The sequence below is a fragment of the Bacillus rossius genome, chromosome 10, assembly GCF_032445375.1.
Source record: "Bacillus rossius redtenbacheri isolate Brsri chromosome 10, Brsri_v3, whole genome shotgun sequence".
Taxonomy (NCBI): Eukaryota; Metazoa; Arthropoda; class Insecta; order Phasmatodea; family Bacillidae; genus Bacillus; species Bacillus rossius.
In genome coordinates, this window is record NC_086337.1 from 13,506,083 (window position 1) to 13,533,024 (window position 26,942).

Here is a 26,942-nt window from a genome sequence, read left to right on the forward strand (position 1 = left end):
GTCAATATATATACTTTGGCATTAGTGGTGGGAGGTAAGTCTTTCGGTGGCTTTCGTGAAGGAAGTATCAGTCATTTTTTTTTTATTTTGCCCTCACCGGGTTCGACGAGAGAACTCTATGATGTGCGTTTTAAAATAATATTTTTTTAAATTTTGATTAATTCAATATTTTATCATTTTTAAATATTTTCCCATCAAAATCTAATAATAATACAGATATTCAAGATGGTGGTCGTGACATAATTCAAAATGGCAGAGTATTTTTATTTAAATTTTTATTTATATCATTTAAAAAAATTCCAGCTTTTCTATCACACAACTTATGACTTTTTAAGATTGAGGCGGTAACGTAAATTGCACAATTTATTCTCCAAGATGTCGGCTTAACTAAACGTGCAATGATCACGAAATATGTATTTAAGATGGCGGGCGTAACGAAAAGTGCAACATTTCTAGAATCGAATAATGCGAACATAACTAAATATAAAATGGTGATGAATTTATTCTAGATGGAGGAATATTATATTCAATATTAATTAATTAATTTTTTATAATTTCTTAAGTTTTTCCTGATTTTCTATCATGAAACTATAAATTCTCAAGATGGCAGCTGTAACACTAATTGCAGCGATTACATCATAATTCAAGATAACGGTTGTGACATAAGAAATGTTGATTAAATTTTAAATGTTTATTAATAATTTTTAAATTAATATATTAAATGTTTACTCTCGCCAGGATTCGAACCAAAGACCGAAATCGATTAAGTCACTTAACATTTGAAATAAACATTTTTTTTTCAATATTATCATAAATATTTTCCGAATTTCTAGGTCAAGAATTAACGAATGTGAATTTTAAGGTCAAGGCCAAGGTTATCAAAATGGCCGTCAGAGGCTTAAAGTGGCTTGTCGTTGGATAATTTAAGCCTCTTTGGGGAAATTCGTTTCTTTCTAAGGCAAAAGTCTTTTGAGGTTTTTATAATTACAAACTTTCTTATTTTTGAGTAATGAACTGGGATATTTTACCTAAAAAGGACATTTTTCTCTCAAAATAGGGACATTTTTATTTATAAAATAACATTATTTTATTTTTAGCTGAATTTTTTTCTTTATAAAAACTGGAAATTTTGGTGGATTTTTTTTTTTTTTTTTTTTTTTTTTGCAAATTTGGAAGGTAATGGTTAAAGGGCAGGCTTATGTTCATCCAAGATAGTCGCTGTGACGACACAATCCACAGCATGTTGAATTTTTTTTATTGTGAAGGAATAATAGCATCACCCTCTAGAGAACTTTGCCGCCAATTTACTTTCAATACATGCTACCAGGAGCTCTTGTTAACACACATTACTTGCTAGAGATCATTGCCACCATCTTGTTTTGAGTAATCGATACAGAGAGCGCAAGAGTCACGTATTACACATTCCATATGCACGAGTTTGTTGCCAACATATTAGTTTAATTCTTAGCCCCTAGAGTGCCATATTATTTTTTAAACTATAGTCGACTGTGAAGGTATCCTTCGTCTAGAATATCGGAAAATTTGCATTATTAATCAAAAAATAGGTTATTAAAATATATTTTATTGACTCGGTCAATTTTCCTTTTTTCTGCCTTGACAGATGTAAAAAATTAATTAAATTTTAAATTACCAAAAAAAGAAAGGTCCAATAAACAAACAACAAAATTTAAAAAAAAAATAATACGTAATTTCTACTTTACCACAAGGACAAAAACAAAGGAACTACTATAACATCTCCATTTCTACAGTCTTCTAAGAAGAAGAAGAAGAAGAAGCTAGTCCTTTACATTCATTGACATATGTTTTCAGGGCATTTCCACATGACAGTCGATTAACCAGACGTGGCCAATTGGTGGTCAGATACTTCCAGTCTGTGGTCAGGCTAACATTGCCAGTTGGTGGTCATGCAGATAAGGTTGGTGGTCAGACATAATGATTTAGGCGTATATAGGCTGTAGCCAGGCACGTCTTAATGTAAGATATTCATGTAAAGCTGGTGAATATGCACATAAATCTGTTGGCCAGGCACACACATCCAGTCGGTTGGTCAGGCTAACACGTCAAGTTGATTGCAAGGTATGCCAAGTCGATAGCCAGGCACGTTTATTTCGTGACCAGGAACGCATGTCCATTAGATGACCAACCACATCCAGTTGTGAGCTAAATGCATAGAGTAGGTAATCAAGCATACCCAGTCAGTAGCCAAAAGGTATTTTTGTCGATACTTGACAAATATTTTAAACATTTAATGTAAAAAATCATTCACATAGGTCAAGCATCTCCGAACCACGAGGTTAGGTCGTTTACAATGTTATGTGTATATATATATATATATAGGTCAAGCATCTCCGAAACAAGAACTTGACACACATTACTAACAGGCAATGTCTAATGTCAGACGTTAAGACCGGAAATCACCGTCTCACAAGACAAAATGTTACCTCAATACGGACTTAACTATCCATAATCAATGAAAAGGAAGCACATTTGGAGGCACAATCCAAAAAAGCTCAATCGAAAGCACAATAAAATAACGGGAGAACAAATGGAAGCACAATCAAAAAAGGAAGCATATTTGGAAGCACAATCAAAAAAAGAAGAACAATCGGAAGCACAATAAAAAAAGAACAATCGGAAGCACAAAAAAAGGACGCCCATTTAGAACCACAACTAATGAGAAATAAGTATATTTGATAGCACAATCAAAATAGAAGCACATTCGGAAGCAGAATAAAAAAGAAAAAAAACCTGAAAGAACAAACAAAATAAAGGAAGAAAATCAACGAAATGGAAGCACAAAATTAAAAAGGGTAGCACAATCCCAAGCAAAATCCAAAAAGGAAGCACAATAACGAAAAGAAAGTACAATTCGAAAAACAATCAAAGAAAATAAAGCGCAATGGAAGGATAATCAACGAATAGAACGCACAAACAACGAAAAGGAAGCACAAATTGAAGCACAATCAACGAAAAGGAAGTACATTTGGAAGTACAATCAAAGAAAAGAAAGCATATTTAGAAGCACATTCGAAAACAAATGGTGGCACATTGGACGCACACACAAGAAAAGGAAGCACATCGTCTAAAAAAAGGAAGCATAATTTGAAACACATTTGACAAAAAGTAAACACATTAAAAGAAAAGGACACACATTTGTGTGTAAATTCAACTTGGTAAGAAACGATCTCATCGAAGGTTGTGCCACCAATTAGCACTTTTGGCCCCATCTTTAATTTGAATTTTGAACCATAATTTTACCAGTAATATTGTAGCTAAAACTTTAACTTTTTTCACTTTCTGTACACTCCCTTTTAATCTTTGTCAGGCTAGTCTCCCCAATCCCGTTCCCAGCGAGAGAACTGATTTTTGCCGAGACTTTGCGAGGCAGCATGTGTCTCGTCTTATCCTCGCTTCTGTGCATGCTTTTCGCCTGTAATTCTCCTCCGAGCAATGATCAAGACGGCTTATCACAGCGTTTTCCCAGGGTCCTGTTTTTCTTGAAGGTCTCCTGAGGCAAGCAGCTCAAGGCACATTAGCGAGTCGTTTTACCAAACCTCAGTCACGTCTCGTTCCCACTTTCATCGCAGGTTCCAAACCCCCCATCCCCCTCCTTCACCAGGCTTTCCAGGGAACACTGCCCAGTACAATGACCGACCATTAACCCCGTCCTAGGTCAAGGCTAGCCATAGGTCTTCAAATGTACTGCCTCTGACCTCTAGTGGCGGTTTTGTGAGTTATTTACCCTGGGTGTTTGAACGTCCGATAAACGCCTGCCCCCTGGCGATTCACACCACAAACAGTGCCCTGTTGTTCTTTTGTGAGCCGCCAGATAGCTTCATCAGTCTCTTCCATAAGCCCCCTTGTTTTAGCAGTGCACTCATGCGAACTGCACAAAGTCGATGTGTGTTCTGTTTCTGCCACCACCCATGATGAAATCTCTCCTACTAGAGTCCCGCGATATTTTCCCAGCGCCGCACCCGAAAACCCGGTGTTATTTCGCCAACCAATCATTATCCATCATTTTTCTTCTGGCATCGGGCCAACGAACACAATCAGTAACAGTGTCCAACTTCGTGACCAATAATGTGTTTCTCAGCGTACTCCCAGGGCAGCCCACTTCCCAGAGCTCAGGTTAGCAGCCCCAGTCATGCCCCAATCTAATGTTTCTGGGCTGTCGGGCATGTATCGGCACCTCGCCTTAAGACTTTTCTCACGAGCAAGCAGATCCCCCCTCCTTCTTTTCCACGTAGTTCAGCCAGGGCACTGCCCGAGTGTTTAACCTCCGCTCTCGGCGAGCCTAAACCAAGGTCTTCTCATTGGCTGGAGAAAGGCCTGCCTTCACCATCTCGCGGCGAAAATGACAACTTATCTTTAGTTCCGCGACCTCTACTGGTCGCCATCCCACCTCACTCTATATCCCTTTTAGCCCGACAGAGCGCAAACCTGCTGGTCCCATAAGTGCCAAGCTTACGCTAGTCCCTCTGGGACTTTAGTGAACTAACTCCGAGTCTGTCTCACCTGTCCACCGATGGAACGCACTGCCTTTCGGAGCGCGAGTGACCTCCGATGCCCTTTAAGTTGGGCCAACAGCCACCTTTGTTATTGTTTTTTTTCTTTTGGTAGGAGAAGCGATCTCTCGCCCATAACCTCCTGCCAATCAGAGGCCAGTTCCCACACTTTTTTGACCACTAACACAAGTTTTAACAACATGTAGCCGTATAGATTTATTGATTCGTCCTTCTGTTGTGACCATGGTCGCATCTCTCCGGCGTTCCTCGCCCGTGCCGCTATTCGGAAGCTATCTCACCATGACTAACTTAAGGGATGTGATCCCATGTAGTCCGGAAGTGATCCGTAAGGTTTTTTTAATTATTTTATAGACTGCTAGTCACTTTAGTCCGGCTTATTAGCTAATCCTGTAGCATGACTTGCGCGTGGCTATCGCGCGCACTACTGTGTCCTCAAAGGCAGTGATTTTCATTATTCCACCCCCAGAATGGTAAGTGGAAATTTCTACACCCTTTCTCCTTTATTTGGCTGCTTACTTAACTTTTGCCCTGACTTCTCGATTCCTGTTGCTTGCCCACGTAATTTCTATTCTTGACCACTTGATCCCTTTTTTTGGTTCTAGTGGGGGCCAAGAAATGGTGCAGGAGTTAAGGTTTTCCTCCGGCTCAAGCCCATCACGAAATTCACCCAAATTTGCACCCTTCTCTCTGGATTGACATGAATTCTACGCGTCTCTCCCGATTCTAGGCACCGCCAGTGAACAGTCAACGATCATAAATTGTTAAACCTATAATAATTACTTTAATTATGCATAGTCCCGCATTGGTTGGGCTAACAAAGGTTTCAATTTCAACACTAAATTATTTATTTTTTTTGTGAAAATTTGATTATGACTTGTCTAAGTTGATGGAAGGAAAATGTTAAATTTATATTTCATGTATAATTAATAATCTATTTGTAATAGATAAGTTTTGATGGCTGGGCCCCCAATTAATTTTGATTTATGTAATTTTGTAATTTCTAAAACTATCAAAAGAAAATGACAAAAACTATAATCAACACTAAAAAGGATGAGTTTTAAGCAAACATCTTCATTTTATTTATTTCTTCAAATACGATCCATTTTCTACTTCCTATTGTGAGAAGTAAGTTTCCATTTTTTTAATTTATCTACCTTGTGTACCTCAGAGTATACAGTAGTGTCTTTCGCCCACTTAAAGCAGTTTCCAGGGCTTTTATAACAAAATTAATATAAAGCTTTTTTTAATGACACAAGGGAAATAACATTGTAGTCCATCGCTAACAAAGTTATCGGTCTTTAGTATGTTATTATAGGTGAGGTTCGCGTCTTTGGCACTAACACAATAAGACCTTCTTTTTGTGAAGCACTCAATTCTACCATTTGCAGAGCCCAATGTACCATATCACAAAAGTCATTAGCAATAATGTCCTAATATTGGATGTAGAGTTTATACCCAAAACCATCGATCCCTGGTGATTTCCTAAGAGGTAGTTTGTTTTTTACTATTCCTGCAATTTCTACATTTGTTACCGGTTGTGTCAGATGTTGCTGTTGTTCGTGACTGAGATGGATTCTAAAAGTGTCTTAAAGCTAGGGGAATAAGCTGACTGTGCATATCTTCCTTTTTTTTACATATATGAATAGTGGGTATGCAAAGCTTTCGCAATTGTGTGTTGGTCTTCATGAACATTTCCATCAGTGTCACATATTTTCATTATAAGAGACCGACGGTGCATGTTTTGTTCTTTAATACTCATATAAAATCTCAATTCCTCGCATTAGCCTATTGTCTGATCACGCAAAAGCATTTTCCTGTCACTTAAATTTTGACATTGCATATTCATAATTTTCCGTTTCACTTTTCGCATTTGATCTAATACCTCATGTCCTTGATTTTTTTTTGTCCTGCAACTCATTTAACAGTTTCTCATGAAAATAAAGTACTACGATTTTGCTCTGCTATGTTTCTCGCTTGAATCTGAAAGAAATGGTACATGTTTGGCTTGATGCAGTGTTTCCACCACAGCCCGACATTTGCGTATCTATTCTGCCTATTTGGCATTGTGTCCCAACTTCTCCGGAAGTCATCTTTAATGAAACTGTTTGTTTTATGGCTTACCTGTAAGTAAAACCTTTCAAGCCTTGTGCTACTGTTTGTGGTGACAAACGTATAGTGGGGTGTGTTTTTGTGTAAGACAGTGATGATATCTTCTAGATGTAGTTTTCGAACTAAATTATGCAGCAGCATATTAACAGGGTAAACTCCGCCAACGTGAACTCGGTAGTCTATAATGCAATTGAAGTCCCCTACGAGCACAAGGCGTTAATTAGCACATTGTAGAAACGGCACATCAGTGTTGTACAGCAAATCCCATTCTCGCCTTCCTGCGACCCTGAAGGAACATAAATGTTTATAATTATGAGGTCCCGTAAATCTTCAGACATTATACGGCCGTTAGGTGTATGGTGTAGGTTTTTCAGATCAAACCCCGGTCTTGTAACAATTGCAGTCTCTCCTGCATTGAAACTAATATTTGCACTGACATTATAGTTGCGGAATTTATTTACTTTTTTCTGGTACGATTTTTTGAATGAGCCAAATGTCGATTGCATTCTGGTTCATAATTCTTTCTAATTCGGCTACTTACGCTCTCACTGACACCAGGCATAAGTTAAGAGTTATTATAGTACGAGCTGCTATTATAATATTATTGTATTTTATTATCTTATTACTTTTACTGTGTTAATGGCATGTTTTGCTATTTCCAGGGATTCCAGCCCACTTGCACAAGGGCTCCATGGACAGCTCGCACTCGCTTTTACTTTCTGACTGTCACAATATTGGCCAATCAGCCGGTCGCTGGCCACCACTTCGCCACTCTTACCTGGCGTACCCTTGTCCGGCTGTTGTCTGCTCGTGTCAGGAATGCCGCCATCGGCCGCTGCCGCTCCTTGGTCCGAACCTGGTCCCTGTAGTGACGTCACCGCCGTCCCCAGTGACGACACCGCATGTGACGCTTCCTGGTGCACTGCTGCAGGTGGCTCCATCTTCTTGTAGCGCGTGTTGGAAGTTAGCTCAGGGTGCTGTCCTACTGGTTCCGTGATGCTGTCTGGGTGTCCATCTGCTCCTGGTGCAACGAGTCCGAGTGTCCAGTTCGTCGCGGCAGTACGTGCTCGCTGTGCGCTGGTTGCGATGTCAGGTCAGCCGTTTCCCACCCGGGAACACTTGCCTCGCCCGGTGTACGGCTACTTCCACCAGTGAGCCTGCCGATACGCCACCACTGCGATCCTCACTGGCGGCACGTGCGCCAAGCCGTCATCCACTCTTTGATTCCTGTTGGCGTGTGGTTTCCATGCTGGTTGTTGCCGTGTCTTCATCCGTGTCGTAGCTCCAGTCAAAGGTTATAGTTCATGTCTGAGCTATTCCTGTTCTTAACAGCGTCCGGCAGACGTGTCGACATGTGAAAATTTTCGTCTTCTGTTGCTTTTGTCCGTTGTACTTGTGACGGTGTAGGTTCAGTTCCGACCTGTTGAAGCATAGGATATTCATTTTCATTATAAGGGGTTCCTGCCACGTGACGGTAGATGTTTACCACCTCTTATGTGTGGTGAGTTTTGTCCCTCTGCAGTTGCCAAGGCCTAAGATGGTATTGATTCAGCCCGGTCATCTGAGGGCAGTCTGCCCGGAAATGCCCTGCCTCGTCACACACACCGCACGTTTTAGGTTCATGTTCATATGTCATAAAAACTTGGTGACCGTCGATATGCAGGTTTTGTAGAGCCATTTTAACTAGCTGGAAACCTGTGTTCACCCTGTATGTGTAGTTCCTAATCCAGTATTCGTCCTGTAGAGAGATTATTGTGCTGTACGTCGCCAACTTATCACTGATATGACGGTTGTCAATTTCTGCCGGTAGATTCATGACACAGACTAACTTTTGGTTCGATAATTCTCTTTCTATCTTCACCTGGATGGCTTCATCCGATGATGTCAGCAGCTGTGAAGATCCCCCCCCCCCCCCCCCCCATCACTGGTAACACTTTGTCCGCTCGCATACTAGACGCAAATGTCACAAAGACACAGTTAAAATAGTCGTCCAGTTGTAGCGCTTCAATGGCATCTTCAGTCACACGTAATACATTGTCGAGCCAATGGTTAATATCAATGGCCGTGCTCATGACGTATTTTTCCGCGTGACAGTCATTGCCTTGTCGCGTACCGCCGCACTAGACCGCGCGAAACCACCGGAACCCGCTCCTGCAGCACGAGGTGAGCGCCTCGGCTGCTCGCGGCCAACCGTATCGGGAAATTCGAGGTTAGGAAAAAGATTATGTAATATCCACAGTGTACTGCCATTTTCTAACGTATTTTCAAAACTTGGGAGTACATTTTGCTTTGACTATTATAGTTTACCAAATATAGTTCAGGGTAGTTTCACGATCATAAAGTTTCATTTGGCACACCAATAAGTTTGATATGGACCGTAATTTTAATAAAAGTGACTATAGGCCTATTCGGGTTTTATGTCACTACACATGGACACACCATTGTTGTCCAACATTTCCGTTCATCGACCTTCTTTCCATTTTCATAAATTTATTTTTACCAAATTCCGTATACCCAGAGCTAATATGTTAACACTTAAAAAAATTTAAAAATTCATTTTCAATAGCGATGCTTAGATATTCTGCTTAGCTAATAAAACATTTATATTATAAATAAGACATTTATTATTAGGTGATAAGATTAAAATAGTAAACTTTACTTACCTTCCAAAGAGTAGAAGCGTCCTCCAAAGTCTAATGTGGCGCAGGCAACATACTCCAAGTTAATATACCGCCCATCGTCCCACTCCATAAAAGCCAGGGTTCGTTCTTCTTTGGTCACAGTGAAGGTGAATATATTCAATGTGGTTGTTATTTTAAAAATATATGGGCCATTGTTAACTTCCCATTGGCTTGCTTCCTGAAAAATTAAATGTTATACGCATGTTTTGTTTGAGCAAATATTTTATAGGTACATTAATACACAATTTAACTTCATAGTTTAAGGTTAAAAAAATTAACTTTGGTAATATTTTTTAAGTAACCATGCAGTTTGTATCATTATATTTATACTTTTCTAACAAAATGCAGGTAAAATATTTTTTTTTTTAATTTGCTGATTTTTCTCAGCAAATTTAAATTTAAGTGAATGGTATTTATGTATTAAAATATAAGTCTTGTACCATGATCTTTCCTTGTTTTTTCTTTGTCATTTATAAAATATATAAACATATATTTAAATTATTTTATCTTACATCTTGACAAGGTGCGAGTGCATGTGTTAGCCTTGGTGTTGGGTCGTGACAGAGCCGCAGACAATACTGTCTCGGGCACTATTTGAACTAGGAGACTCTCAAGGTGGAATACAATTTTGCTCTATGAGATACTGATGCTGCCAGCTTGGGTCTGTGGTTATAATATTTGAAGTATTCGTAAGTACATCAGCAATAATTGATCAAATTTATACCAAAAATTCTGCATATGATATGCATAAGAAATAGGGGGAAAAATGAATTAGATAGGATTAAGAAGTACCTACAAATAATCTGCGAAGATAAAAAATATGGAAAACTTTTAGCTTAAACGTTGAATCAGTTGGGTGGAGCTTTCATATAATTTAAAATCGCTGATTAGCTAAATAAATCATTGATTTTCTTTCCCTGTGAATGAAGACAACTAAGAACATCGAATTAGAGCAATTGCATGTGAAAGTATTTGCGAATAAACTGTTGCGTGACAGATATTTCTTGAGAAAAGAAAATACGTACACATCATATTTGAGAGTAGTATACAGAAGAATTTCCGAGGATAGCGTTCACCAGGTGGTGACTGTAGTGCCAACCGCCATCTTGGAGTGTGACACCACGGACGGAATCATTGATGACCTTGTAATTGACTTTAAATTTGGTAACTATCCTGAATAACATTGACCCCACCATCAATTTGAATAATGAGTTCATTTACGCCATTTTGTTTTACACAACCTTCAGCCATTTTGAATTACGAAGTCGCATCCAACGTTTTGGATTACGAGCTAATGTCCACCATTTTGGATTATGTCACATCTGCCATCTTGGATTCTGATGTCACGGCCACCATTATTAATTCTGAAATCACAGCTACTTTCTTCTATTCTGATGTTACAGCTGCCACCTGGTTTTCGTCCGCTAAAGCCCGCCATATTCGATGAAATCACAACAACCATTTTTTTTGCAAGAGGTTGCCATCTTGTATGATATAATGTTTTCCATCTTAATTTACACTGTTTGTTCCTAGTGTGTGCCAGCATCGGTCTGTCTCAAGCATGTTAGGTCGATATTCCATTATATACTAGTGATGATATGATCCTTACAGACATGTCAAATTAAATTTTTATACAAAATACACTGTACAAAAAGCCTTCGAACACACAGTCAGCGAGACATTTGCCAAAGTGGGAATTAAATATGTTACATAGGTAAAAAAATAACATATATTTGGCATTAATTTTTTTAATATTAAGAATAATAGCAGCACACGTAGGACAAGCCGCCATCTTGGTTTTAAATACTTGCTACTAGAAGCGATAGTTTCAGAGTGCAACACATCAGCTGTCATCTTGGCGAGCGTTCGGTGACGGAGTTTGAGGAATGCAGATTATATTATATTAAAATCATATGCAGTATGAAGGTAAATTCTCATTTATTGAAATAAATTCAGACTGTTCAAAATTTAAAGTAACAAAAAAGCTCGAGATGAGAAATCTATATATTAATAAAACAAAAACTATACAACAAAAAATGAAATGATACAACCAAAACAGAAACTATCGACAACAAATTAAACTTTATACATGAAACAAAACTTTATACAAGAAACAAAACTGCATACAAATTGTGCCGGCAGCAAGAAGACATTTATGAGTGACGTCATCGACAAACAAGAATCATCCCTCCTTCCTCCTCTCCTTCTTATTGTCCCCTCCCTGGTGGTCTGTGCTGCCCTCCCTCCTTTTCCCCTACTCCAGTCTTCTCTCTGCGCATGCGCTCGAGCGTTCGGTCTCCCTGGTAGTTGCAACGATTGTTTGACGTCCTTATTTCAGGTTTGAACGAGGTAACATGTAACTAATTGGGTAGCAGGTAGTTCGCAGTGTCCGACGTGTGTGGGCAGCACGAAGGTTAGGGTATGTGATTGATTAACTTGGGATTAGGCTTTTTTCTAAATTGGTTTTCGGATTGCCTTTGGAAATTTTGTTTGGCTTATCATTACTTACGTGTAGGAATCATTTTGTTTAATAATGTTGCTCAGTCGTTTTGATTGGCTGTGTTTCCTTTGCCCAGTATTATCAATTTTTTAGGTCAACTTTAAATGTTCACGAGTGGTCGGTGCATGGCGCTCTCTATGTAAAAGGAGTTAAATAAAACTTTGCGAGTTCAATGCTTTAATGTAACTGTGTATGTGGTGTATTTACCGACGTCACGGTGTCGTAAATATGTAATGTTGGTAATTTAATTGTTTTATTGTATTGCAGTTTGTACTAACGATGGTTCGTGAATCAATGACATGGTTCGGTTAGGTTAGGTCGTCAAGTGCAATATTTGTTGTAACCTTTGTCAGATGCGGTAATTGTATCAGGCTTCTCCCTTTTGGTATAAACTTTGACCAGTGTATTAATTGTTCTTGATATCGCTCTTGCATAGTTGCGATCGTATGTATGAATCTAGCAATTTAGTGTATTGCATGAATTGTTCAGTATATTGCATCTGCATGATTTAAAGGTTAGTCATTGCTATTGCTACTGTAATCACGAGTCTTATTTAGTGCTGTTAAGATTTAATTGTTTGATCATGATATGCAGGAAACTTTATTGTAGGCCTATTGCATGAATTGTTCAGTATATTGCATCTGCATGATTTGCGATGAGTCATTGCTATTGGTACTGTACTCGTTATTTTCGCTGTTTTTCATTGTTGCATGTTACTTGTTTTGAACAAATAAATTTGTTGAACGAAATTGTGTAAATCCTTTGGAAAGTATAATCTTGGTAAGAGTTCACATGTCCTTCATTAGGCACCTTGCTTACTTATGTTCTATTGCTGTTTTTATTTAAATTAATTGGTAAATACTTGTACTAATCCCCGAGGTTGGTACAACATAACACCCTAACTATTTACAGAAAACCCTATTACTCATATGGCTCTAACAGCAATGCAGCATGTGTGGTGGACCTGCGAGGCATCCAGGTAGCTTCCAAATGTTATATTATTTTTGACCACACAGCGCTGGATGCCCTTAGCCTTATACTCAACCTTGCCACCATACCTGTAAGCAAAGAGTTTGTACCACAGACCGACAAACTCACTCATCAATTGCCCCCACACTCGTCCTTAAACTTCCCAAATACTTTTTCATTGATGGGGGAGAAGCAAGGGTAGTCAAGAGGGTGGCAGCTGGTGTCAAACTTTGCCTTAATTGTAGGTTTAGCTTTGAGATCAGAGTAAAATTCTGCTGCGTGTATCTCATAAATAAAACTGTGTCTATATATGCTAAATGAATGCTTTCCTAGTATCTGGTTTCATAATGTTGTAATGGAAGTCATACATAAGTGTCTTTGAAAGATCAAGTACTGCGAGCCCTGCATATATTGGCTTGTCAAAAATGATTGTTTCACGATTCAAGTGGACAAGAGCCAAGTTCAGTTCAAACATTGTACAGTCATTGAAGGATAGGCTGCACACCAGTTTCTTCAATAACTTCTCAGAGCACACCATCTCCATTTTGAGTCTATGTCTATTCTTCTTCATCAGTTTCCTGAAAGGGGAGTTCACAGTGAGCTTAAAGCTTAAAGAATTCTTTCAGGAACTCACAACTTCTTAGAAAAAGTTATAAGCTTCTCCTCAGAGTTAGGAATGATGAAAATATATTTACTGTCATACCCCAGGTTCATGATAATGAAGTTCTGATTGTATGCCAGGTTATAAAATAACACAATAAACTTATTCAGCCTGTGTCTGAGAAGGTTGCAATCACTACATGCGGCCCCCCGATATTCACCAGTGAAGTGAGTGTGATCACGAACTTTCTTTGAAACTCCTACAAACTTGCCATCTCAGTAGAAACCAAACTTTGCTTGCAGAAAAGTAGTGTTTTCTGTTCATGCGAGAATAGATTCATGGGAACAAACTTAGAAATTATCATTGTACATTCTGCGCAATTTCAACAATTTGGGAAATGAATCTGTCCTCTGCATCACAAACTCAATACACTTCAGGTTGTGATGAAGTGAAGAAGTAAAGTTAGCAGGAATGATGGAGTTATCAGCTTTCATGTAAATGCAGTAGCTGTATGCCTGATGCTTTTGGTACTGCAGCATGTATGGATAATCAGTATTTGGTTGACATGTATGGATCTTCTCTAGAATAGCCTCAGAATCACAATATACCACAATAGGTATCTTATCGGAATTTGCGGAAATTTTTAAACTGAAGAACAGTAAGCTGACCATTCTCGTCAAACTGTGGTATTTCCATTCGAACAGCAGCATGCTGTTTGCAGAACTCACAGCGTTTTTCCAAACATTGAAGACCAGTGAGTCTGCCAACCCTTTCCTGATGCTTGAAGCATCATTTGCATACATAGATAGCAGCATGGTGTGTAGTAAGTTAGGGGCGCACAAATGCAGAAAAATTATTGATGAATACAAAGTGGGACAAATTGTCACTGACTAAGAACAGAAGTTCGAAATGAATTTCTCTTTCTTCTGGAGCAACTCATGCTGGTATGATCCTCTGGTTCTCGTCTATGCCGTAGATGTTTAAGGAGAAAGCAGGATTCTGCTTTTCTAACAGAGGGATCTTACAAAGTGGAGCAGAAACACTATGTTCATAAAGTTTTACTCCCCCTCCAAGTCATGTTAGTGATGATTAACTCACTCAGGATGCTCATCCTCCATGAACTTGACCAGAAGAGCCCACTTGAAACACATTTGGTCTTATAGGTTTTGTGGATTAATCACTCTATGTTTCATCTCGATGGTGGTAGGTAGTTCGATGTAGGAGCTGGCATGAAGCAGATAATGTTTTTATGCATAGTTGCAGTCGCTTAACCATAGACAAAGTCCATCTGGATGCCTTTCCCATGAAATCTTTCTCTTCTTTGCAAATCTTAGAGATGGATTCAGTAACAGAATTCTCCACCTCATGAAAAGTGTAAAGGGGTACATTCATGGTTTTTAAGGCACTATTGTCTTCGCTTGCATCCATCAGTTTTTCATAGTCGCACCTAAGAATGTTATTATACTTGAGCGAACAATTCTCCTCAATTTCTTCTACTAGTTGACTTATCAGTTTAGCCTTGATAGAGACGAGGTATGTGCATATGTCCTTGGCAAAACTGGTATTTTTTTCTGCCATATACATCTTCAAGTTGCCTCAGAATCTTTTTTCTCTCAATGCAAATTACCAACATGGTAATCATCATTACATTGTTAAAAAATATATATATATATATCCAAACTATGAGTAATGGTTTTATATCCCTTTGGTGAAATGATATATTCTGCATCCTTGCTGTAGTGAAATAGTTTACAAACTGAAACATTATTTGGTAATACACATTATTTAAACCTTTTTGTGTAGTTTCCTGCACCAGGCACGACTGGGTGATGTTGAAGGCTTGTCTTGGTTAGGCCCGGCATTGGTGTAACACTCGGTACACGGTAAGCAATACGCTATATCAGAGTCATTTTTCAAGTTGTAGGCAAGTAGATGAATATCCACTTTATTTGATTGGCTGCATACACCAGCAAATTTTTTTTAGGTAAGTATGGTAGTTATTCTGGCTTATCGAGTTCAGTAAGCATACCACACCTTCAAAATGTTAAAATAGCAGACATTGTTTTTTTAGAAGAACGTTTTTTGTCGTTGCACAATCAGGTTAATCTGACATCCAAGAAACTGGAGGAACTGGAAAACTTCATAGTCGTCCCCATCACTAAAAACAGCCCAGCTCGGTCTATCGGCCAACCATTCATCCAAAGTTTTCGAGTTGGACTCTGCACACTGCAACCTCCTTTTACATCACCGATATTCATGTAATTTATCGACATATTTCACAACATGGTATGCAAGTGGCAGGCAGCAAAACTCGCTTTGCAAGTCGACAATGTCAACAGTACCTCGGCAAATTTTCTGCAGGCAGAACTTCTGCTGATGTTCAGCCATGTAGATTGTCCCACTTAGTAGTTTTTTTTTTTTATGGTGATGCCGATCTTGTGGAATGGAAGTTCACCTTGGAACGAGCGAAGCCCATGTGGGGTACAGGCTAGTCGAATGTTGGTTTTCTTACACTGCTGATGAAGGTAGTTCCAGTCTTATGGTGTATTGAATATTTTTATTGTTATCACCCCGTCTTTACCCGTAAATGCAAGTACTTTAACAACGAACCCATTTTGTGAGTTTAATTCTAGCATGTCACACATTATTTCGATACTGATATATTTCCACTGCATTCGCTTCCTTATGTAGCTTCGAAACTATTTTTCATCAAAATGTTTTTGTTTGTACACAATTTCCACAGAAGCCATGTATTCATCCGCGAGCTTGTTTCAACCTGCACACAGCATTCTTTTCGAAGTTGTGCGGGCATTTGTGTCTATTTACGACTGTCTGCGAACTAGGTCTAACTCTTTTGGATTTGGCTTGTTCGCAGACAGGGTCGAAGAACCGGAGCCGAGATTGCGGCCAAATGATTTTTCTGGCATCATAAGAAATAACCACTCCAGACCCTTTGACAACGGACTTTCAACTTCCAAATTCTCCACGGCAACTCATGACCCTTTTGTTCCGTAACACCAACAGTGGGCCATTTCCGCAAGAATTATAATGTTAGCAAGTTTAGCTAAAATGCGAAATTTAAATACCGCCACATTTCTATAATTACTTATATACCAAACAAAAGTGTGTGTGAATTCTATATATATGTTAACATATTAGACTAGGTATGTTCAATTTTTTATTATGTCTTAATGCATTTGTATAATTATTTTCGAGCCAGCCCTATTATAAATTTAACTGTCATAAACTTAACTCATTTTTATTTCCTTTTGTAGTTTCATTAGTAAACATTTCTTATGTTAGTTTGTTGGTATACATTTTTTGCTGTTTTTCTTACGCTCATATTGGTCATGATTGTTAATGTTATCGTATTAAGATAAAAAAAAATTCCTGCAGCCCATGTCTGCATTTATTGTGTAATGAGCGTTAATATTAATCTAAGAAATATGAAATGGTTGGTCACTTAAATGCTTCTATAAAAAGAATTGTTGTACTGATCACGGTTGCGAACATGTTTTCCTGTTAGTGATTCCACCGTGATTATTTCACGTGCGACTGCTTTAAACTTGTTTGATTGCCGCAGCCCATTCGTACTTGTAGCTAATCTCGTTTATATGCTGATGTGAATACATCTAAGGTTGTATGTTGTTTGCTTGTAAATCATTCGCTAACCCACGTTTATTGTTGCCTTTGATTGGGCTATTTTTTGTACTGTCTATTTTTGTTTTTGCATATCAAATCGAGTAACACGTGTTTTCCTGTTTATTGCATGTCAGTTTGTTAAAGCCTATTTACTGCTTGTTGTAAGAAAGAAAGAATCTCTTAACCTCTCTTAGCGTTAGCTCCCCGGTCTTACTGTGTCCTAGATTTTGAGATACTTAGTTTGAGGTATAGTGTATACCATTAAAGCTAGGAAGATTTATTTGATAACCCAGCCCTTTCCAAGCCCCGGGGCCCCCACGGGCGTGGGTAACGGATCACGCCGTACACGCAATCGGAAATTGGCTAACCCGACAGTTGGCTGTGTCCTAAGCCCCTTGACCTTATTAGCACTGCTGGCGCCGCTTGCCTATCTCCCACATCGCACTGGGACTCCTCAGTCGCCCAGGGAACCCGTAGTCCGGTTGAGACCTGTCCATCCTCTCCTAGCTAACCAGGCTAGTAACCGGAGCTGTTTCGCCTATCACTGCATCAGATTTTCACTTTCCTAGGGAACCCCAGTCTAAGCTTGCCCTAAGCGATATGGGCACCACTGCCAAGTACAAGCCGACACCAATCGTGGTCCAGGGCCGTAAAGAAAACCTCAGCAGGGATCATTTACCAATAGGAGGAACCACCCCGTACTACTACCAATTTCGGTGTTGCTGTCTTACATGGTGGTCAGCCACGAGAGGACCTCGGGGAGCGCATACCTCGGTCACACTACTGATCTCCCGATGATCTCTGGAGTTTTACAGCTACCCAAACCGGTTGCGACTGGTCATCGACGACTAAACGGTGCAGGTTCAGGCCACTGGATAGCCTCAGGAGGGAAGCGAGTGATTGCCCCCCCTCCATGTGTCTTCACCAATCCGCGCGCTATTCTATGGATTTACAGCCACATGGCCCGATTGAACCCCAAACCTACCACGGCAGACAAACGACATTCCATAGGCAATGTCTCTCAACAGAAACTGGCCTTTTCGGGCCACACCACCAGGACTCAGCAGTCGAACCTCCCAGAAAGATTTCAATCGCATCTGCGGTTGCCCGGAGATTCAGCCCATTCACCATTTCTGGTCTTAGCCAGGTAGTTGAGGATACCTGAAGCGGAGTTACGCCTGGCAGAGAATCTTTTGCTGGTCCTGCGCCCACCCATCGGTGCCACGACGAGGCAGAGGATTGTCATTGGTGCAGAGAGGCTATGTATTCGCATCTAAGCACTTTTGCATTGAGCTTGTTGGGTCATGTCTCGGATACTAGAACTGGCAACAGTTCCGACACCTCAAAAGAGCAATCACCTTCTCCATGGAGAGCCATTCCCGATACCCCCAATGAAGTCAGACCCACTCCCGATAGTCAGACCCACTAACACTTGTTTTAAGTAAGAAATAAATATTTATGGAACTTTACTACCCTCTTTGCAAAGCTCTCTTAACTGTTTGTCCTTTATAGCTAGGATTTATGCGCTGCTAAAGCCTTGTGCTCTGTGTTTTTGAAGCGCAGTTTGGAGGTTGCTTTTTACCGTGTGCAAGGGCCCTTCAAGTCAACTAATATACATAAAAGGTTTTTATAATTTTCGATTTTTTGCCATATTTATAGTATAATAAATATATATTTTAATATGACAGGCAAGATAGCCAACAAGATGGCGGATGCTGAGAGCGTCTGGTAATAAATGCTACTGCACTCTAACGAGTAAAATATTAACGAGTAAAATATAAAATAATATTACGGCAGCGATCTGTAGCAGTCGATGTGTTCACAATGCGACACTAGAGCTCCTCGTAGCAAATACTGAAAACCAAGATGATAGTAGCACCCTCTAGCAGGTGTGCCCTCTGCGACTATCGTTCCTTGTAGCAAGTATTGAAAACGTAGATGACGGCTAGGCTTCCAACAGGTGCTGCTATTATTCCTTCAACAAAAAAAGTCCGAATATGTGTTACTTTATATATATATTATTTAACTATTAGTCTGGTAAATGTCGAAATGGCCGAGTGTTCAAATGTGTGTGTTTTCAATTCCAGAGGTCCAAGCTGACATAGTTCGGAACACCTCGCTTCAAATGAATTTGTATAAAAAATTAAATTCGATGTCTATAAGGGCCATGACAGCACTGGAGGTAATGGAAAATTATGCATATAATGTGCATGAGACAGAGCATAACACCGTGCATGAGATAGTGCACGAGACAAATTTTCGCTGGCACACTCTAGGAACAAACAGCGTAACAAAGATGTCAAACATTACCTAATCCAAGATGGCGACCTCAAGCAGAAAAAGAAAACAGATGACGCCTGTAACTTCATTGAAGATGGTAGTTTCCAGCAGACGGATACATACAAGTTGCAGCTGTTACCTCAGAACAGAATAAAGTTGCAGTGAAGTCAGAATCAAAGTAGTGGCCGTGACTTCAAAATTTAAGATGCAGATGTGATGTCACTATCCAAAATAATGAACGTGACTTCATAATACAAACTAGCCAAAGATTGTAAAAAAAATGCTGACATGACAACATTAAAGATTGCGGTTGGGTTCAAGGTCATTCAAGATGGTCGCTGGGTTTAAGGTCAAGTCATCCAAGATTTTGGCCGTGATGTCAATTCCAAGATGGTGGTCGGCACCACAGTCACCACCTGGTGTACCCTGGCCTCGGACATTCTTTTATATACTATTGACAAATAAAGTTTATATAATGCGTTGCCCGGTAGTAATACAATGCAAAATAAATGTACTCTCTGTTTTTTTTTATATCAAACCTTTCATTTACTGGCAATTGATTATATTTGCTAACTTTCGAATCGGTGTATGTGTCTGAGTTTAAATATTTTATCGAATACTTACAAAAGTAGTTGAATATATTTCGGTACACATTCTGCTTGGGTATCTCTCAGCAATTCTGTAGTAATTGTCCCATCCATCTCCTGTGCAACGTATTACAATTGCTCTCATCTGGGGTGAGACTCTTATGCCATACATGCTGCTTGTCGTTATATCAGCCTCCCCATCAAGTAGATACACAGCAGCGGATCCACTGCTGCCAAATGGTTGAAATTTTATTTCTACATTTTCGTTGAATTCCCTGTAGGAAGTTATGTCCCCACCATCCGTTTCCTGGTCGAAGTAATCATTGTCTAAAAAAAACACATTTGATAATGTACCTGAGACAAAAATTACTTTATAGAACAACACTCGCTAAAATAATTATATTTTTTATACAACAATATAAAATTACTTTATGCATACAATGTAGCTTTACTTAACTTTTAAAACATTACACTTGATTTATAAACTTAACTCAATCCAAAATAACTGAAATTATAATCCACATGAAATAACTACCAAACGAATATTTTAATATTCTTTGTAAAAATATTTAAAAGAAATTAAGAAAGATGAAGGTTCTGAATGATTCGTTGAATGCTCCAAACCACTATCACGCTTTAAATCATCTCCAAGTGTCAAAGTAAAAGGGGAAAACGTAACTCAATAATTGACCAACATTTGTTACAGCACAACTGCGAGGGATAAAACATTAAAACATATTAAATTTAATCTGTACCATTATTGGTTGTAAACCTTATGCAGGCCAATTCCGGATTTATGGTTGGGGGGGGGGGTGAGATGTTTGTGTTAATTAAGATTTCAATAAATTAAAAATAACTTAATGTTTTATTATATATAGTAAACATTTACTAGGGCCAATAAAAACATAATCTTTGAATTACAAGAATTCGGTCTTTGGTTCGCAACAGCTCCCAATACATATTCGAAACCTTCAAAATTAAAAAAATAACTTATTTTGAGAGTGACTCTAAAACTTGAAAAAAAATTAATTCGAAACTGAAATAGAGAGCATCAATACCGCTTTATTTAAATCGAGGGCTGTCGGATTACAACAATCTTACAAGTATCAACTTAGCAAACGTTCCCTATCATCCAGGGGCTGCGCTCGCTTGAGTGATATTAAACACATGCATGTGGAACCATAACCACAAATATCGACTCTTTACCATAACCGTAGGCCTACGAGTGAGGCATAGTCGCCTAACGAATTTTGATTGACCACATTAAAAGTTAACGAGCCCCGACTCGCTTCCTCAGGCGCAGAGCCAACGGGTGAGCACACACGACTGCGGACTTCTTCTTGAGATCCTTCCGCCAAACTCTCCAGGGCACATCAGCCCCGCCACACACACCAGGGCTCGAGCTAGCTGAGCGAACCCCGCTTCACATCTTACAACGCACTTCCAAACCGATACTTCAAATATACTAACGTAAAATCTGGGTCGACTTCGTTAACGGACCAAATCCGACAAAAGGGTTTAAATTGGGGAAGGTTGAATGAAAAAAAGAATAATCACTTAAACTCCCTTAAAATTACAAAAATTGCATATGTGTGAAGTTATTATAACACAACATAATAATAACAAAAAACTTTCGAAATAATTTTTGATATGATCAACCATTACTGCAAGGTGTGGTAAAACATGGGTGGGAGAAGAAAAAATTCATAGCTCCCTTAGTAGACACACAATTGAATACTTTGTAACGTTATAAACATTATCTAAAAAAAATTCCTAAAACAGATTTTTATGAGAAGAACCATTTCTGCAAGGGGTTAAAAAGCAGGTTGAAATAAATAATTCATAATTTCTAACTATTAGCACTATCAAATTCGTTCTTATTTTTTGTGCTATAAATATACATATATATTTATATATATATATTTATTTATTTATTTATATTTATATATATATATTCTAAAACTTTCGTCTGAAATATTTTTTTATTCTACCAACCATCCAAAGGGTTGAAAAAAAGGGGGTGAAGAAAAACTATTCTTAACTATCTTAGTATGTTTTATTACGTACGCTATTAAAATATTTCAATCTTTTTGCGAATTTACTAAACATTATCCAAAACCTTGGTCCCAAACAAACTTTTATACCACCACTTATTAGTGAAAGGGATGAAATGTAGTATTTAAAGGTTAATAAATGTTGTAATAATATAAAATTCTTTTTAAGTTATGCAATGTTGGATGCATTCAATTAAAAATATCTGAAATATTTGTGCCACATAAAATATGAGAAAATATATAATCGAAAATTTTGGAAAGTTGAGGAACATAAAGGATGCATTAAGTTCTAGAAATGTTCCAGAAGTTGCTAGATGTTTTAGAATGTTAAAAAAAAAAAAAAGATGCTTCGAAATCTACCTGCGCATTTAGGCTGTACCGAAAGGGAATTTTTAGACATGCTGTGTTTTAGGGTCGAAGTATTGTAAGTCAGTATTAGTCCGTGGGGAAAATTTGTCTGCCACTATAGCTACTGATTAAGTAAATATTCAAACTTGACTGAATATAGATACTAAAAATTAACAACCTTAACTAAAATTATGGCGACCATGTTATTAGAATTCAAGATGGCGTCCACAACGGAAATTGCAACGGTTATGTCATAATTTAAAATGGCTGAATTCAAAATGGCAGAATGTTCAAGAAAACAAAATGGTGGCGATTACATCATCCAATATGTGTGCCGTTTATCATAATTTTCGGGCACAAATTATGAATTTTAAATTTAATTTTTAATTTTTATAGAAGGATACCACAAAAATAAAGTTTCTTTTTAATTTCATTTAATTTTGTTTCCATTACTGTACACTCAGACGTAATCTTGTGCAACCCAGTGCACTTGCGCTTGTTCGCAGGCCCAATTAGATACCTTTTGCTGACATTTAGTGATCGCAGCATCTCGGTCGCGGTTTGCATCACGTCTTCTCCCTGTAACAGTATGACTTTTCGTGCTAGCGAACGCTACCCGAAGCCCACCGATAGCAACTTTCATTTCTCGGAGGCAAGTATAGGTAAGCTGTTTGCCAGCTCATCGAGAACCATGTTACAGTCCTCGGCGACGCCTCAGGACGGTCCACACGACGCCTTTCTCAGGCGACTTAGCAAGTTCCGACCCCCCTTCCCTCATCACCCACCTGTGGCTTCCTGGGAACTTCAACCCGGAGAATCGACACCCAGTGAACCCGCGCAGGGTACATGGTCTCTTCAAGGACATCCGCCCTTGTCCAACAGAGCCATCAGCGAAGCCTAGCGGCCGGAAAAATCCCTAACCTTGCTCTGTCTGCTGGTTGCGAGTGTGACCAGTGTACTCTAGCGGACGTTTCTGTGACCCTCCAGGCAGGTTCTCATCTTGGCCGCCAGAGCGCACTACTCATCCCTCCCATAAGAGACAGCTTGTCACAATCGACCTTGGCAGCAGTCGCAGTGCGATTGCGATCTTAAGGTACGATTCCTAAGGCGCGACTCTAGCCGCGCGGTTATCGTCGCGCGGCTAGAGTCGCGCGGCTCGTGAGGTTGCCCCATTCCTAAGAAGCGGCTGAAAACTATACTTCATGCGGCGCGATCACAGTGCAGTTCCAGTTGTTCGTAGAAATGGATGAACATAACGTTGTTAAATGGTTACTGCTGGACGAAGAAGAAAATGAAGAACTGATGACGTTGTTACTGAGTCACAACATCAAAAACATTGATGCACATGTGATATTTAAAGCAAGACGAGAAGAGGGATTCTACACAATCCTTATTAACAGACACTTAATGAAAGACGACGCAAAATTTCGGGAGTTTTTCCGTTTAAATGTAAGGCAGTTCAATTATATTTTGGGACTAGTGGAAGATGACGTCAAATGTAAGTCGTGCAACAAAGTAAGAGAACCAATAACACCTGCAGAGAAACTGGCCATAACATTAAGGTAAACTGTTGAACTTAATTAATTAAATATAACAAAAGCACTCATGTCAATATTAATGTTAGTTACTAATATTTTTGTTAGAAATTAAATTTTATATCAGGAATTGTAACTTTCAATTGCCATATTAAGTAGAGCGAATAAAATTGCTTAAAGTACAATTATCTTACATAAAGTAGTATGAGAGAAATATAAAGACAAAGCACGCGGTCAATACAACTGTGGAGATGACACGAATTGATAAGTTTTGTATGTTATGACATATTTAACATATACATTTCGTTTGTTTCACTGACAATAGGATTGTTGTATTGGAAGGAACCTTGTAACAATGACTGCTATTGGTGTGTTTCGCCACTATTTGTAACATCATCATAGTAATCACTCGCCGAATGACTAGGACATGAAGTGTCCGACAAAGTGGATGAAGATCGTCCAGGAGCTCCTAAAGGAGACATGTTTGTGTGCTGCGCCATCTCAAGTGCTCTTATTTCTAATTATGACACAACACTGCATATGCGCATCTTAGCTTGTGCACATAGAGAGGGTGGTAGCTGTTTCACTGTTAGCGACATACTTCTGAAGAACATATCAGTTGCATCATCTTCACGTTCCGTTATTTTACTTCGATTTAGAGCTTTCAGGATCTCCTCTCGTCCATTAGATCGTTTTTTAAGTATATCCAACACCTGTTGATTTGTTTGTTCCACTGAATGCTTGCGTTTCTTCACGCCGAATCCAGATGTACTAGGAGTAGGTTTGTTAGCCTCTGAAATATTTTCTATTGTCTCAGTTACTTGCAAATGATCTTGAGATGCTTCTATAGATATCGGACTACGTGGTTGGGTTTCCAAGAATCTCTTCTATGGCACTGGGTGTGTTTCATGTCCGTTTTCGTTAGTTGTGTCGTTTTCCTCATGGCTTGCTGTACGAGAAGAACAATTTAGATAGTCTTGGTTTCTCTCGGCATTCTGTGATACGTTGGAGACGAATTCAATATCCTGTGAGATGTCTTGAAAGGATTCAACAGTCTGCGAGATGTCTTGAAATGATTCAACATTCTGTGAGATGTTGGTAATGGTCCTGAAACATTTATGTATATACGTTACATAACATTACAAATATACATATACATATTTTTCTTGTGCAAAGATATATTAAAGTTTGATGAAAAGGACGCGCATTAGTTGTATCGTTTATGTTTTATTTGCAATAAAAACGATAGTGATTTTTTTCTAAAGCTGTGAATTTTTCTATTTGTTACTAACATTTCAAACAATATAAAAGTGTCAGCACCAATAAGCTTTATTTATCAGGAACGTGACACTTTTTTTTTTTTGGTGCTGGGGTAATCGAAATACCCACCTTGGTAAATCATGCATTGTATAATCGTTTAATCATTTATTAGGTTTTGTAATATTGTAAGACTGTAATTATTTGGTTATCAAGTGATATGTTTCTTTTTACGAGAAAGGTACATATATTCTTTTATATATTTTATGGCCTAATAAAATAATGATTATTCTAAAGCCTATCTAAAATGTATTGTTTACACCTTTGTGTCTTAGGATTCATAAATGGCTAAAAAAATACACACCTCAAGAGATACAACAAATACTAGCTATAGATGATCCAAGTAATCTTACAGCTGAAGAGAGGGAAATAGTACTTACTGTCCTTCATAACGTACTGCATCTAGGAATGATAGAGCATCAGCAAGAGGCCACTTTGTACGTTTGGCATTTGCTGCTGACCCTGTCCCTGTTTTGCTTTCCTTCTTGCACCTGTTGTACGTATCTTTCATGTTCTTCCACCTTTTCTTACACATATCACCTGGAATAAATAAAAACACATTTGAATTTACAGAGTGTAATATGTAATTGCATAGACAAAGGTACTCTGTATTAATATATCGTATTGTATTTCAGGTTTATGTCCACTGGAGTGTCCTTCAGATCGTTCTCGTTTGCATTTCGAATTACAGAAAGCTACATAAGCCGCATTGTGAAAAAAACGCTGAATGCGTTATCGAGGAAACTTCCTCCGATACTGATGTCAAACCCTACCAAAGAAGTCCTTCTTGAAAAAGCAGCAGAGTTCCAGAGTCTGTGGAATATTCCTAACTGTGTATCAGCCATTGATGGGAAACACATTCGAGTCAAATGCCCCGCTAAAAGTGGGTCTGTATTTTATAACTACAAGGATTACTTTTCAGTGGTTTAACTTGCTGTTGTAGACGCCAACTACAAGTTTGTTCTTGTTGACATTGGTTCGTATGGTAAGGAAGGTGATAGTGGGATTCTTGAGAAATCAGCACTGGGAAGATGTATCAAAAGTGACGGCTTTTTCCCACCTGCACGACGTTTGCCCGGCTCGGACATTGTTACTCCTTATGTACTCGTAGGCGATGAGGCATTTCGTTTGAGTGATCACATGATGAAACCGTACACAAAACCTGAGGCGCGAGAAGATGACCACAAAGCAGTCCTTAATTACAGGCTTTCCCGAGCAAGGAGAGTTTCATAAAATAGCTTTGCATTGTTAAGTCAGGTTTTTAGAGTATTTTACACGTCTATTGCCATTCATCATGAAACTGTCAATGCAATGATTATGACAGCTTGCTGTTTGCATAATTTACTTCGCGATGCCTACCTAGAAAATGACAGTCGATGCTACTACAAATACGATCCTTCAGTGCCTGCCCCTGTGGACAGCACGATGCCATTGGTTAAACCTGGTGGATTCGGAAATTTAGAGGGATTTGTAGTGAGAGATAATTTTAAGATGTACTTCAACAGTCCACAAGGCCGTGTAAAATGGCAATACAGTTCAGCAAGGAAAACTGATGTTTCTCATTAGTATAAATTGTGAAATGTAAACAAAAAATTCATTACATGGTACATGTGGATTTATGCGTGATTGTATATGTATATATACAAACGTAGCAGTAAAATATATAAGTATAAAACTTTAATATAAGGTACTTACTTAATCTTCCCAATTATTTTCCTATTTCAGCCCACACATTTTCCCGTACATTTTGATCCTTATACTGTGGATGC

General features: G+C 38.7%; 1 protein-coding gene across 2 annotated transcripts in view; it reads right to left on the reverse strand.

The window, feature by feature from the left end:
• The window catches only part of LOC134535791 (uncharacterized), a 443,681-nt gene that overhangs the window by 180,267 nt on the left and 236,472 nt on the right, over nt 1-26,942 (reverse strand). For both annotated transcript variants that reach the window (XM_063375065.1, XM_063375066.1), the window contains 2 exons: nt 19,957-20,246; nt 9,323-9,518 (listed from right to left, as the gene is read on the reverse strand). In XM_063375065.1, coding sequence (XP_063231135.1) covers nt 9,323-9,518; nt 19,957-20,246 — 486 coding nt within the window. The remainder of the gene's footprint in view (nt 1-9,322; nt 9,519-19,956; nt 20,247-26,942) is intronic.